Raw genomic sequence first — 15,629 nt, 5'->3', positions numbered from 1 at the left:
ATGAAGGGCAGAAGTGAGCTGAATTAATATTCCAACAAGTACAACAGCTGCAGGATACCTAACATACGTAGCACATTTACATATTTACATAGCGGTTCTTCTTCCTAAGGATTTTACCTGCAAGGCGGGGGTAAAGATTTTACCTGCTTGTGCATCGTCCAGTTGGACAGCTGTATGTTTCTGACAAAGGACTGGTAGTGTCCCAAAACCTACACAAAATTCTTTTGCGCTTTAGACACAATCAGGAGTTATACTGTATAGTATTATAGAACTGACAAATCACCCTATCACCTTATTCACTTTTATTTTCTTTTATGTCTGATATTAATTTGGATTCATATTACTGGATATCAACTCTTCTTTAGGTGTGTTAATAGTAATATAATAATATTAAGGACTCAGCCATAGAAGGCTTAACATTATGCTGTTTCAATTTTTAGCATAGAATTAACCTTGATCCCACTACAGATACAGTATAGTGTAGTTTCTGTATAGTTTGTTTTCTATTAATTTTAAATGAATTCATTAAGTCTGCTCGGTTCCAAATGCTCGTCGTTTTAAAACAGTATTAAACAATATTAGTAGGCTGAGGCAGCTAGCAAACTTCCTTTATCCGTTGTGTGGTTGCAGAAACAGAGCTCTGACTTCTAGAAAGGAAGTACTGTAGCTGTCTTCTACTGCAGTTAAAGATGGAGATATCTGCATGCGTGCGCTTACTTTTCTTTTCATTTCTTTGGCTGTTGGTGGGTACGTTGAAAGGTACGGTACATCTCTTACAATTTAAATAAATAATTTCTATTATTTGGCGTTTAGCACATATAGCTCTGTATTTTTGCAAGCAGATGCAGCTTGTATAAATAAAAAAGGAACCAGGGAACAAGAACGGTAAAGGCAGTGAAAATTTTAATATTTTTGGATTTCTGACAGGAATGTCTTTTTATTTCTCGTTGTGTTTTTTGTTTCATTATTACCACATGCTTACTTAAAACTGTATGGACAAATGTTCATCGAAGTTGGTGTAAAGTATGGGCAGCCAATAAGCAACAATTGCATTGGCCAGAAAAATTATACTGTATATACCCGCTTGCACTCTATAAATACTGTAATTTGAAAAATAATCTCTGCATGGCCCCAAACTACCTGTACAATAAAAAAAAAGGCTTTTACGAATGTTTTAAGATTTTGACAATCAGCTTTTGAGAAGAAGAAGCTTTTAAGAAGCAAGATTACCTAAAAAATTCAAAAATATGTTCACTACTTTAAGACATTACTTCAATTTACATAAAGGAATACAGTATTTACGTCACTGAAAAATATGAGAGATTATATATATACCTTTTACCAGTATTCAATATCTTAAGTAGACACCCTGTTGAGTACACATTTAAACTTGATTTGAGCAAAATGCTTGATGTGCACATTATGAGACATACAGACATCTGACAAGTTTTTCATTCATGAACTAATATGTGCTAAATAAAGCGCAACTAAACATATCAAAGTATATTTTATCAGCATGTTAGCGTGGCAATGTCACAAATCTTCTTTTCTCTGTTCACGTTAGATGCATGCACTTACATTTTAAAATAATCCAGTAATTAATGGGGTTGAAAGGGCATTGCAGTTATAACGTATTGTCAATTTTCCAAATGTGTGAGTCCATTAACTCAACTCACCAAACTGTGATGTTTTAAAATAGTTTTATGGTTGTTTTCTTATCATTTGGTGTAAAGTTCCATTTTGACCAGGTCCTGGAAAATACTGGCTGCTCATTTTTGTATTTGATAGGAAGTTTGATAGTGGAGTTCTCAGATATTAAAGCCATCAATTTTATAGAAGTAAAAAAAAATAAATAAATATAATTTAGTAGTGAAATTCTGAACGGTTAAATTCTATATCAGTGGAATATAAAAGATGGATATAAAAGTATATTAGTCATATGTGTGTTCAGAGAAAAGGGATATTTTGCCATTAACTTCATCTGGTTAAGGGAATGACAGTGTCTGCTGAAGATCACAACTCTCCTCACTTAGGAGTAATAATAATAATTGCTTACACTTATATAGTGCTTTTCTGGACACTCCACTCAAAGCGCTTTACAGGTAATGGGGATCCCCTCCACAACAACCAGTGTGCAGCATCCACCTGGATGATGCAACGGCAGCCATAGTGCACCAGAACGCTCACCACACACCAGCTGTCATTGGTGAGGACAGCAGAATAATGAAGCCAATTTGTATATAGGGATTATTAAGAGGCCATGATTGTTAGGGGCCAATGGGAAATTTGACCAGGACGCCAGGGTTACACCCATACTTATTTCGAGAAATGCCCTGGGATTTTTAATGACCACAGAGAGTCAGGACCTCAGTTTTATGAAGGACAGCGCCTGTTTACAGTATAGTGTCCCCGTCACTATACTGGGGCATTAGGACCCACATGGACCGCAAGGTGAGCGCCTCCTGCTGGTCCCACTAACACCTCTTCCAGCAGCAACCTTAGTTTTTCCCAGGAGGTCTCCCATCCAGGTACTGACCAGGCTCACACCTGCTGAGCTCCAGTGGGTTGCTAGTTGTGAGTTGCAGAGTGATATGGCTAATAATGAGCCAGGGAGATAGCTACAACCATGGAGTATTTATATGCAGGGGACAGGAAGTGTAACATTAGAATTTCACCCTCTCTCAGAATTCTTTTGAATAAATACCATAAATCCCCAAAAGAATTCTGACAATTACAGGAGATAAAATGTGCTATGTTATCAAAAAATGTTAAGGAGCCTGCAGCGGTTCTTAATAATTTGTGGGTAGTATAGACATAATGTCACCTAAATATTACCTGGAATAAGAGTTTATCCTTAACCTCATCCTTATAGACTCCATTCACATTGGCAACACAGTTAACAGACACTTGTGAAAGGCATGCTATTAAAGTCATATCAATGCGATTGAAGTAACTACTGTAACAAGCGACTAGAAATGTTGTTCTAATTAAAACAATTACTTTTGTGTTGTTGCTTATTGTTTTTTTAAGCTGTCAAGTTGAACTACTGATGTAAGACTTCTAACATCATTTAAAATGAATATTTATTTTCATATATCATCTTTGTTTCATTTATAATGCTCAAATACATTAAACACCACCAGTAACACTTCTGAAGTCAACAGTTACTCATGAGGTCAGATGTTTACCACAAGCATAGTTTCCAGTTATCAAGATGAAGGTTAGTGCAAAGCCTTGTGCTGTCATTTTGAAGTTGTACTTTGTGAGGTTTTCTGTGCTGGAGCTAACAGTAGTGCCTACTTCCCAGATGCAGATCAGAAACACTTTGCGACGGAATAGATTTGGCACAAAAATGTTTCTTGCAATCACTTTAAAACGAGAAGCTCAGCAAAGCACCGGGAATCAGGACATTTTATTTTTCAGACTAGGAAGAAGGGCATGAATTAAAGCTCAAGAACACAGCTGAGACCTGGAAGTTGTGTACCTGAGAGGTCCTGAGTGGTTCAGGAGGGATAAAAATAACAAGTCAATAACACACAGCTGCACCTAATCACGATCATTACAAATTCAGCTTTATATGTAAAACACGGACACCTCCCTTCACATTCATCTCAAGCAACTTTCCTTTGCCACTTCTACACTGTGAAGCTACCCTTTGGCTAACTTCTTCTGAATGGGGTTCAAACTACCCTGCACTGGCATCCTGTGGTTTTATACTTAACAGTCTGAGCAGAGTACATTTAGAGAATAAGGGATGAACAGTAGAGTGTTTGGGATTTGAAGCCACATCCTTTCACTCAATCCCAAGTCTAGAGCCAGTTCTTTTTCCAATCCTTGCATTATAATGGTGTACCTTTGTACTCTGAAATCCACTTTACAAACATGATTGCAAAGATTTTCCTTTAAAGCCACTAAGACCTGCTCATGTCAATAGTTTTTTTTAAAAAAGATTGGTCTTTTAAGATTTTTATATAAGAATTGAACTATTCATAGTTTTCATTGAGCAAATGTTTTGAATGTATTAATTGCTAAAACACTTTACTTGGTCTTGTAAAGGCTATTTTATGTGTTGTATAAATTACTGCAGTAAAAATAGCAATACTGATTCTTCTCCTGTATTAAAATTCAAAATATCTTAAACCCCGCAATCTATTCTATGTGTACACCTTTTCCAGCATTTGAGAAACAGTTACTCTTACCTAGTGCTGTGCTGTGGGTTAGCATGCTTTAATTATTTACAAATACCACTGAAATATCAATTGAGCAATTTCAACAATATGTATCACAAACAAAGCAGTATGTATCTTTTAGAAAAATATCATTGGTCACATGAAGACATGAAAGACTTGTAAGGACTGCTGATATTTTTAAAAACAGTGTGTGTTTAATCTGTAATGTTCATACTGTATATGCATTGTTCATTTCTGTATATGCATGAGTCTTAATATAACAATTAGGATACAGTATTTGCATTGAAGATGTAATATTCCATATTCCTTTTATGTGTTCTAGCTGTAACTGCAGTACAAATAGCAATATTGGTGTTTGTCTTATGCTGATATTTCATATTTCTTAAACTATGACAAATGAATAACGTGAAGTGTGTGTTTTTCAAACGTTTTGGAAACAGGGACCCATGTCTTGTATCATGTGCCTGTGTGTGTTAAATATTCAAAAACACAACTGACAAATCAATCAATCAGTCAATCAATCAATCAGTTATGGATTTTTAAAAATATGCATCACACAGGAAAGAGACACCTTTAAAAATGTCTTTGACCACATGATGACATGAAGGACATTTATACTGTAAGGACTGCTGCCATCTTTAACATAGATTGTGTGCTCATCCTGTAATGTTCATGTATACTGTACATTGTTACACTTGATCTATATATATACACTATATACAGATGGTTAAGTTAGAATTGTTAATTTATTAGAATTGTGTTTTATTTCATTTCCAGATATTGAATCTGAACAACCAAAAGACTGTGTACAATATGTAAAATTAATCTGCTCCTCTCTTTATATGTACTGTATATACTATGCATAGAAGTTTAAGACTGGGGATATTTCATGATGTCTCTTTCCATTTCCAGGTACTGAATCTGAACAAGTAAATGACCACTATGGTTTAAAAGGAAAGTCTTTCCTTCTGGGTGTGGGGGGAGTGAAGCCGGCAGAATTACGACGATTTTACTGGAAGTTTAATAATACCCAAACTATAGTGGAATTCACATTTAAGAATAATGAATCCGACATTTTACCTCAATATAAGGAGACAATTACGTTTTATGAGACAAATTTCTCTCTTCGAATTCTTAAACTGGAGGAGTCAAATAGCGGAATTTACACAGCAGTAACACAGGACACACATGGAAAAGAGAAGAAAATTGTGAATTACAGATTAATCTCCCAAGGTACTGTATGTGTTTTAAAATTTTAAGTGCTACTACTAAGCAGTTTCTGTGTGCATATGTTTTTGTTTTTACTTATAAGTGGACAATATGAAGTCTAGACTGAAAAAATTTATACAAATATTACAAGTCAGTTTTTCCATCAATCCTCGAATTGTATCTGAAATATATGTTAACTTTTATGTTCCTGAAGATACTCCAAGAACTGCCCTCAATCCATGTGGTAATCATTTTGCAATCTGCAAAAAACCTTGTGCTTCAAATGTCAGATCTTCAAAAGCTGGGAACAAAGGGCATTCATCAATATTGTTAATTTCTGATATTGTTTCTACATGTTTACAGGAAATGTGCTTCTAACAGGGGTACCTAATGTCATGCCAGAACTATTCACAATCATCCTTTCCTCCTTCAACACTGATAACTTTACAGTTAAGCAAAATCCTTTCAAGAGCAGCTTTTTTGCATAGTTGAGAATTTTCTTTCTCAGGTCCTGATGATTTTATGTGGTGACTGTAAATCCACATTCTATGAAATACACAGTTGACTTGGTGAGGTGATTTACAGTGATTTACAAGTAAAGCGAGCTGTGGTTTTGTGCCTACTAAACAGCCAGGGTAATGCAAAGCTCTCGGCCTAAGGCACTGATATATGAACGCAGATTTATCACTTAACAGCTTCTGCTGCTGTCTGTCCAGAGAAGAACATCTCATAAATACTACTGGTGCAACGTGAGATTGGAATGAGGCAAGGATGCATGTAGATTTACTGTAATCTGGGTGATATCAGTTTTTACTTTGATACTGAATTCGAAATGAGGAGGCAAAGACTCTTGTACACCCTCCAGGTATCTCTTCACATGAAGCAAGGCAGAAGTGTCTTCATGTCTGTTGCTTTCAGTGACACAGCTCTGACTACATTTCAGCATTGGAGAGGGCGGACTACAGCTCTGTTTTCCACTAACTTGGGTTAAGATTTTTCATTATAATAATATAATCTGATAGGATCTGGAGTTTATATCCAGGTACTGGTAGGGAATTGTACGCCTTTACAAATGTCCGTGAGCCTGTGTTAGTGTGAGACACCATTGCAAGCAGCTGTTCTGTTAAATGGATACTAATACAGTCTGAGTCTTGCAGTGTGTGAGACTGCATGTGACTCAAGTGGAACTGTTGGAAGACTCTGTTCGCACTCCTTGTTCCATCTGTGCTGATACAAGGATAATAGTATTGATCAGCAAATGGTCTCCACTCAGTGAAAACAATACTATCAAGACTATCCGAATGTACTAATATATTTGATCAATTGTTGCATTGTAGATTCTGTGATTAAACCAGAGTTAAAGGTGAAGTCAGCTTCAGTCAGTGAAGAGCGCTGCAACATCTCTGCTACTTGCACTGTCGGTCAAGACAATTCTGTTTCCTACCACTGCCAGCAGACGCAATGCACTGAAGTTGGAAGAGACTACACAGAGTCGGATGACCTGGAGATCGTTGTCACTGTAAAGAACAGCAGTATTGTGTGCAAGGCCAGCAACCGAGTCAGCAATGAGTCTCATTGGTTGGCTTTAAAAGATGTCTGTAAGTATGGCAAAAACCATCATTCACTTTGAGCCTATGAATGTAGTTTTGCAAAGAAGATCATCTTATTTAATACTTAAATAAGGAGGGTTACAGAAAGCATTTCAATAAATTAACAGTTTATTTGTCCCTCATCTTTACACAATGATTAAATGATTTAAGAGCAATCCAAGTGAATATTTATCATTGGTATCAATGTTTATCTTCTACTCAGCAAAAAAAAAAATCCGGAGTAGTTTTGTTTTCATTTTTGTCCCACTAATCTTTTAATCCCGATGGAAAGTCATGACAATAGGATTTGAGTAAAGGGCTTTACTGTAGCTGATTGATTGCAAAAATAAGGTGCATTTTAACCTTTGCACACCTACTGTTTAAACAGCCAAGTGCTCTTTCAGTGCTATTGTACTGTACCTGTAAGGCATACGTGTACTTGTTTCCTTTATTGATGGGAAAATACATCTGTCATTTCAGGTAGAAACAGCGAGCCCCACAACGCAGCAGGGATCATTGGTGTCACAGCTGGGACCATCTTGATCATCTCCATTCTGAGCATCTATGTATGTGTTAAAAAAAATCATAGAGCTACTAATCAAGGTACTCTCTATTCTGCCAAGCTACTGGACCTGTAATTTAAACGATGAATGTACAAAATGTGTAACACTTAATTTTCGCCCGATACTGTTCATGGGTTGAATGTCTCCCTTGTGTGACATTAAACTGAAAACACAGAGCTCATGTTTAACAAGCTAAGAGAATACCATAAAACTTTAATAATCTTCTGTGTTCCCCTCCCCCAGGATAATTCTGGGACAAACGTGTTCAACACAATTTCACGAAGACTGTATTTTTTGAACCTGGAATATTTTTCTGACAAACGTGTTAACAATCTAAGGTTCAATTAGATGGCATCTCAAGACGAAATCTCTTCCTCTTAAATTTCTGTGTGGTATTAACAAAGTCTAAGTGTTCCTCTGCAGCCAGCAAACTGACACCACTCTCCAGGATACATGTCTATTTACACAAATATTTGTGTAAATAAACATGGAATTCAAGGTTGCATGGACCTTGCAACAATGGAATTTAAGACACAGATTGGTCCAATTAGTTCTTACAAACAGACAGATTACACCACAGGGTGTGCATACTGTAAATCCATATGTATACTGTACATATATACAGTATGTTCTCCTTATGTATGAAGTCTTGATATCTAAATACTTACTGTAACACATTTCATTGTTCCAATGTCCATGTTCCTAATTTCTTAATATCTTTAATTTCTTAATGTTTTTTCCTTATTTGTTATCCCTCCATTTTCTTCTATCAGTCCTAGAGTCCATCAGGCTGCTGAAAATCATGAGGCTTGGTCATTCATTACAGCTTTCCTGATGTCTATCTGTATCACAAACCCATTAACTTTCACTGTTGATCTTCAAGCACGGTCATTTCACGTAGTCTCTTAGGAATTTAAAACACATAACCTATTTTTCCCTTGGACATTTCGACATCATTCTTAATGTAATATGATAAAAGAGGCATGGGTTTTCAAAAGTCTTGCAGCTTTGTCAAATCGTCAAAATATTATTTGCTCTATATACATGTAGTAGGATATAGGATATAGGAGTTAATCTCCTTAGAAAGAAGTGAAACAAGCCTGTCATATGATTTTGTTTTTCACTTTGATTCAGGGTTTAACACCCCAGCATGAACAAAGGGTACAATTGCACAGTTTGTCCACATCTCAGTTTGGAGCCCAGATTAACGTGTCCTGTCATTCCTACAGTGCAGAGCAGTATTCTGATTGGGTAATTGGTCAGAACCTTCTACTGAGAAGACTGTCACCTGCTGGTGTACCACAGCAACATCACAGAGCAAAAACATCTTGATTTCACCCAAAGAAGGCTAAACAGCAGAAACGTTGTGTTTGTTTTCTTCTCTTTGCGGCATGAAATATATCTTTACTTGATTTAACCCTTACAACTAGTATTACATAATACATACACTCACTATCACCGCTGAATGAAGACCTACCCACAGACCTTAAATGTCTTTGGCTATGTTCTTGCAATTTGCTTTATATGTACTATACTATACTGTATATATATTGCCATGGCTGAGTTTCAGTTCATGAGTATTTTTTAGTATTTGCATTACAAAAAATATGAATTGTTTTGTAACCAATAATTTGCATTGCACCCGTACCAAACGGAATAGTACTCTGCAATATTATCTCATCTCATTTCCTATTTTAATTTGTTTCATCTTGTCGGTTTCCATAAACATCTGAGATACTAGACGCAATGAATGAACTGAAACGTTTTCAAGGTTTTATATATACAGTATATATATATAAAACATACGCATCAGATGTGTATGTTTATAATATACATGCCTGATTCCTTGATATTTTACTGCGCGTCTGCACTTTGAGAAAGACTTTGTGATTGTTTCTTTGCAGTTTTGGTTTTTCTTTGTTTCTAAACTTTCTTATTTTTCCTGCACTGCACAGATGGAAATCTAGAGCCCCTCAACACAACATATGCTTCAGTACAGGTATTCGTCTCACTCCTCTTCTTATATCTGATAGTAGCAGCAGGAATGATACATAATTTGTGAGAGAAACCTACGTTTTCCAAACTAAAAATGACCGTAATGAAAATATCTCACTAAACAACCCTCTCACACAACATTGAAAAATGATGACGTCTCAAAACTGTTGCGTTTAGTATTCTTGATCATTTTGTTGAAAAATCAAATGTATAAAATATATTATTGCTTTATTATTTTGTAAATTTAATGACTTTATTTGAATGCCATTATTACATTTTATCATAATATATCACAACGAAATTTTATGCATTGCATGGCATATATACTGTATGATATATCATGTCAAAATAGCATTATCATTAGAAATGATTTAAATTTTCCAATGTAGTGAACCTTGCGTGTGATTGTAACTCTGGATCTTTGTTTTCCTTTCTGAGAAGGAGACCTCTGCTCCCCCTCCTGTCGAGACTCTGTATGCAGCTGTGGGACAAAGAGGATGTCAGAGAAAACCAGTGGAACATCCTGAGGAGACGACCATATATAGTACTGTACAGGGGGCTCACATTAACGCTTAGTGTTCAGCTGAGGACTGGGTGATCTGTGAAAAACTGAATCTTGATACTCAGGCTTGGGGAACATACAGACCTTTCACCTGATCCAGTTTCACTTTGACCTTCTTTTGGAAATCCTGTGAATGTCCTGAGGATTGAACATCACAGTTCAAGATTTGGTTCCTCACCTGAGAAGACCAGCAAGCCAGAGCTGGAACCGGCATTCGAAAACAGTCGCTGAAATGAGACAAAGGTCTGCGTTGTTGTTCTGAGGGCACGAGGATGTTTCAGCCACGTGACGATTTAAGTGGATTCTCATATCGTGATCATCGCTGGAGGAACACGTTACTTTCAATGGTGGAGACCAGTGATCGACTCTGAGTTCTAGACATTACCTGGAGGTTCACAGAATGATCTACTGCCTCGTAGAATCCATGGTACTACATCCAAAAAGACAAAATAGACAAAAACACCTAGTTGGCTGACATTCTAAATTCGAGTAAATTTCCTGCACTCAGACGACACTTTACAATGTCTCCTTGTGTGTCTGCAATACGACACTAGATGCACAGTTAGACTATATTGGAATGTGGAGCAATTCTCATTGGTCTGCTCCTGTCAGGTGCGAACAAACTGAAAGTGTATTTTAGAGCATAATTTCTGAGTAGAGGCCAGCAGAGGAATTTGAAGTGCCCTAAGAATATGCAGTCCTTTCTATTACGATTTTCTAGCTGTGGTGTATTTTCCCAACCCAGATATTATAGGTTTCTTTAGTGGAATTTCATTCCAAACACCATTATTAACCATTCCCTAAAATAAGACAAAAACCCATTTATTTACTGTTAATTGGAATACAGTTTGAAATGGGCAACATCCCATGAAGTTCATCCCATGTGGAACACCTGTTGTCAAGGGCACGGTCTCCAACCCAAGTCTGTAGGAGTCTCAATCAAGGAGGTGTTCCATTTCACTACTGAAGCACAGATTTCTAAAGCTTTGGGACAATTTCACCGTGACCAATTAAGTGAATTGATATAGAAAACAACTTGCAGTTCATTTAAGCCCCCAGATATAGGGAGATCTATAAAACGAAGACAACTGGGGGTTGGAAATTCCCCGTTCTGAGAGGGATCTTTAAGACGAATTGGACTGGGGCTCTCAAAGACCTGGGTTAGTGAGCCGTACTCTAGGGTATGAATGTAGTCTATGTATTCCCACCCTATGATGTCACTCCCTGGCCTATCTGACTAGGTTATTAAACCTCAAACCCACTGGCAAATATTTGTCTAGATTGCAATCATTTTGTTTGGTTATTTTATTTCTTTCTTAGAATGACTTTATATGTTAATGTGAGGCTGGATTGAATTCAGCATTAAGGTGCCTTTTGTGCTATCAGCACTCACCATTCTGTACTGGTGTGTTTGCGAGCCCCAGCTGTTATATGCTGCAGTTTTCAGCGTTCCAGCTGCCTTGCCTAGGAGGACAGGCCAGTGTCGCTCAGACCAAACAAGTGTAACCTGATACTACAAAAAAGTGGAAAAGTATACAGACCCGTTAACCTCTCTTTGAGTACTGTAAATGTTGCGAATGAATCGACTGCCTTGACTTCAATCCCCTTACAATGAAAATTAATTTGTATTTTGTACAGTACCTGTGCTGACCTCTATTCATGAGTTAGCTTTGCACAGCTTCTACAGTTAACATGTTTTAAAATGTTGAGGGAAAGAATATTTATGTGTTGTTTAGTTTCAACAGAAAATGATTTTCTAGCTGAGCCAGTTGTAACTAGATCATATGTATTAAAGACCGACTGTACACAGACTCTGAGGGGTGTATGGGAGGGGGGATGGAATTCATTGTAAAAAGCCAAATATTCCAAAATAATTAATATTTGGCAAAAAAAATATGGCACATTTTTAAAGATTTGTATATTTAGTTTATAAAACATTGTGGGATGGAAAATAATAGGCTTATGCTGCTAAAAAGTAATAAAGCAAAGCTGCCTGCTCACCAAGACCATATAAGGATATGTTCTTCATTTTCTGTTTGTTTGAGTACTGAACTGTGAAGGTCTATATACTGTATAGCCACTTGCTTTTGTATTTATTGACGTATTTTTAGGTATTGTGAAAAACAAATTAAAACAATTTATTCATAGGACCTCATGCACATTGATCACATGATCTGGTTGTTTCTTGCTCTCAAAGTACCAGTACAAATGCGAACAACAGGTTATTGTTTTCCTTTCACAGTTTTCTTAATAAAGAGACCTTTTCCAAAGATTCATGTTGCCCTCTGTCCATTATGAACAGATCCCATCTGTGATTCTGATGTTCAACGTTTAAAGCAGACGTAGAGCAGGAAGATATACAGTACACAGAAGTTAAGGTAATATTGACTACTACTAAATATCCAGTGGCTTCAATAATGCTGGATTGTTCAATGAAGCCCTCTGTCAGTCTTCAGTGGTACTTAAGCTATCTGCTATAGCCAGTCTATAAAAATAAAGTAAAAAATATAAAGTCACGTTATAAAAATAATAAAACTCCTTTCCAAATCCTAGGACTGTTAGGAATTAGTAGTGAGGACCCTATGCAGAAAACCCGGGCAAACTCCAAAAGGCATAGTCGATAGAACAATCCGAGGTCCGAAAGCCGTAGGTAAACTAGCCGGTGCAAAAGTACAAAAACCAGAGGCAGAGCCATAAACCGTGAGGGAGCCGAGAGTCAAAAGAAGAACTAGAGCAAAAGTACCAAAACCGAAACCAGGAGACGTAGTCGGAGAACAAACCAGGGTCAGGAAGCCAAAAACCCAGTAGTAAATATCACTCAGACTGGGAGCAGCTCTAGCCAGGAAATCCCATATACTAAGCGCACGGAAAAGTGTGAGGCAGCATTAAATAGGCTGGGGAAAAGGGCTAACTGGGAACTGTGCTGGAATGTGAGGTGGAATGGTGATTCCTCTGGGGGCGTAGCGTAACAAGGATGGTATACAAGTTGGCAATCATTTATTTCTGTAACTCAGCACAAGTGGAACAGTTTAACCTGTATCAGGGTGAGGCTTTTCAACTAATTGTGAATGAGCTGCACTGAGCAAATGTTTGCCTGATGCACATTGTTAAGGTTTGATTTTGTCAGAGGAATTTACTGTATGCTTGAATAAAGTTTGACTGTAACTGAGTCTATTTACTAAAAATGTCAATAAATGTGCACTATCCTTTATCAATTTGGAGGGGCATTTTTCTTGGTTTTAATATCAGTTGGTGTAAATGCAGATTTTTCTAATTCATTACTGGAAAGAAAAGACAAGTGGGCTAGACTGAAGCGATACGGACTTCTGATAAGCAGTGTGCTGGGTTACCAAGCCAGTGCATTGAGACACAATTAGATTTTTTTTTCAGCTCTGAAACAGGCTTCAGAATAGAATTCTTTTAAAAAGTGAAGTTATCCTTTTTCCTATTCCAGTTTTGTTTTTTTTTTAACAAATCTCAACTAAACATTTTTTTTCCACATACAGCAGTGTGTGGTTTTGGCAGATCAAAAAAAAAGATTTTTTTGGCCTGGTTCATTATTTGGCCTTTTTTTTCAAACTTATATTGAAAGTGCAGTTTTTATGCTGGACACTTTTACAGGAACAGACACCTCGCTCAGCTGGACTCAAAGCCGTCTGAAGGTGAAAAGAAAAAATGGAGCTGGTCCTTTTCACCTGTCTGCGCTTTCTCTGGCCAGTAGCAGGTAAAGGGGCCTTTTTGACTCTGTATTTAACAGTCATTGTCATTATTCAAACTTTTGTATCTCTAATTCTTCGATGCCAAGTAAACGCAAAACATTTGTCAAGGTCTTATAGATTTAATTTCAATCAGTTTTCCATTCTTTTGTACATTTTCTTTATAACAGTAGGATTTCATTACCCACATATTACATTCTAGTCTAGTATACTATTCTAGTATACCTATGTCAGCAGCTCTATCACCCTGTAACTCACAACTGGCAACCCACTGAAACTAAGCAGGTGTGAGCCTGGTCAGTACCTGGATGGGAGACCTCCTGGGAAAGCTCATGTTGCTGCTGGAAGAGGTGTTAGTGGGGCCAGCAGGGGGCACTCACCCTGTGGTTCATGTGGGTCCTAATGCCCCAGTGTAGTGACGGGGACACTATACTGTAAACAGGTGCCGTCCTTCGGATGTGACGTACAACCGAGGTCCTGACTCTCTGTGGTCATTAAAAATCCCAGGGCGTTTCTTGAAAAGAGTAGGGGTGTAACCCTGGTGTCCTGGCCAAATTTCCCATTTGCCCTTACCAATCATGGCCTCCTAATAATCCCCCTCTATGAATTGGCTACATCACTCTGCTCTCCTCCCCACTGATAGCTGTTGTGTAGTGAGCGTTCTGGTGCACTATGGCTGCCGTCGCATCATCCAGGTGGGGCTGCACACTGGTGGGGGTGGAGGGGATCCCCATTACCTGTAAAGTGCTTTGAGTGGAGTGTCCAGAAAAGTGCTATATAAATGTAAGCAATTATTATATCTAAATCCTAAGATAAAAAAATAGGTGCTTTATAAATTACTCAAATGATTGTCCTCCTGACTGTCTGAGTCACTTTCCTTATGTTCTTATTTCCCTTTTGTCTAATTCCATTTGGCTTTTGCTGTACTTTATAGGGGCAGAATATGTTTTCTATACGTAAGTAAATGGACCTTGTGACAGAACAAGCTGAGGCTCAGAAAAAGCCTCTTACTTCACTGGAGTAAACTGGACACAGCAGCCTTGATTACTAATTAAAAGGAAATCCCCCAGGCAGGAAAGGGATCAGCTGATAGTACCTGTGCTTCACTGGACATCCCTCAAGGTAGCCGCAGTCAGTATAACAGCAAGCAGGTGCAGAGTGGCAGGTAGCTGTGTCTAAACTGCAGCCGGTCGGGGAGGGAGTGGTGAGTGGATTCCTGAACTGTAGGGAGTTTAGATGGCAGAGGAGTGTTTATTCTATTAAATTGGTTTAATACAGAGATTTGCCCTTCAATTTGGGGTGGAAAAGGTGCCTTACATGACTGCTCACATCATCAAACCATAGGATATCTAGAAGAACATACTCAATCTTTGTTGAAAAACAAAGTTTTACTGTCCCCTTAACATTAAAGGGAAAAACAAAAGTAACACCTCTGAGAATGTTAACACTAAACTGAAAACCACACTGAAAAGTCTAAAAGACTAAAAATAATGTGAAAGTGTCTGCCTTATTGTGAGAAAGTTTGTTGCCTAGATGTCTTCAATTGAGCAACTTCGCTCATGTTGCAATTTCTTTTTCTAGAGAAAGAAACAAATGACCAAATTATCTTTTTCAGGCATGAAAAGTGCATTCAGTAATGCTTTATCTAGTCACTCAATTACAGTTTTGTAATATATAAATATACAAAATGTGTACGGTAGTATAAATCTCATGGACTTCTGTCACATACTCCCCAGAGAGTTATGGTTGCTTGTCCTGCAGCTTGCTTTCTGCTCTTTCTGGAATATGTAGATTTGATTACAGAT

At 37.5% G+C, this 15,629-nt stretch overlaps 1 protein-coding gene and 1 pseudogene across 1 annotated transcript; one reads left to right on the top strand and one right to left on the bottom strand.

Moving 5' to 3' along the window:
• The first annotated feature begins 628 nt into the window (after window positions 1-628).
• On the top strand, window positions 629-13,322 carry LOC148833692 (SLAM family member 9-like). The gene is made up of 6 exons (XM_088917243.1): window positions 629-759; window positions 5,103-5,423; window positions 6,737-6,997; window positions 7,469-7,591; window positions 9,507-9,550; window positions 9,988-13,322. The coding sequence occupies exons 1-6, from the start codon at window positions 690-692 to the stop codon at window positions 10,120-10,122; spliced, it is 954 nt and encodes a 317-aa protein (XP_088773369.1). The 5' UTR covers window positions 629-689; the 3' UTR covers window positions 10,123-13,322.
• LOC148833693 (RWD domain-containing protein 2A pseudogene) lies at window positions 5,563-6,345 on the bottom strand (annotated as a pseudogene).
• Window positions 13,323-15,629: the final 2,307 nt, after the last annotated feature.

Source organism: Atractosteus spatula, chromosome 5 (assembly GCF_055471065.1).
Source record: "Atractosteus spatula isolate fAtrSpa1 chromosome 5, fAtrSpa1.hap1, whole genome shotgun sequence".
Classification (NCBI taxonomy): domain Eukaryota; kingdom Metazoa; phylum Chordata; class Actinopteri; order Semionotiformes; family Lepisosteidae; genus Atractosteus; species Atractosteus spatula.
The sequence above is the reverse complement of the archived record's forward strand: the minus strand, read 5'-3'. Positions and strand labels throughout refer to the sequence as shown.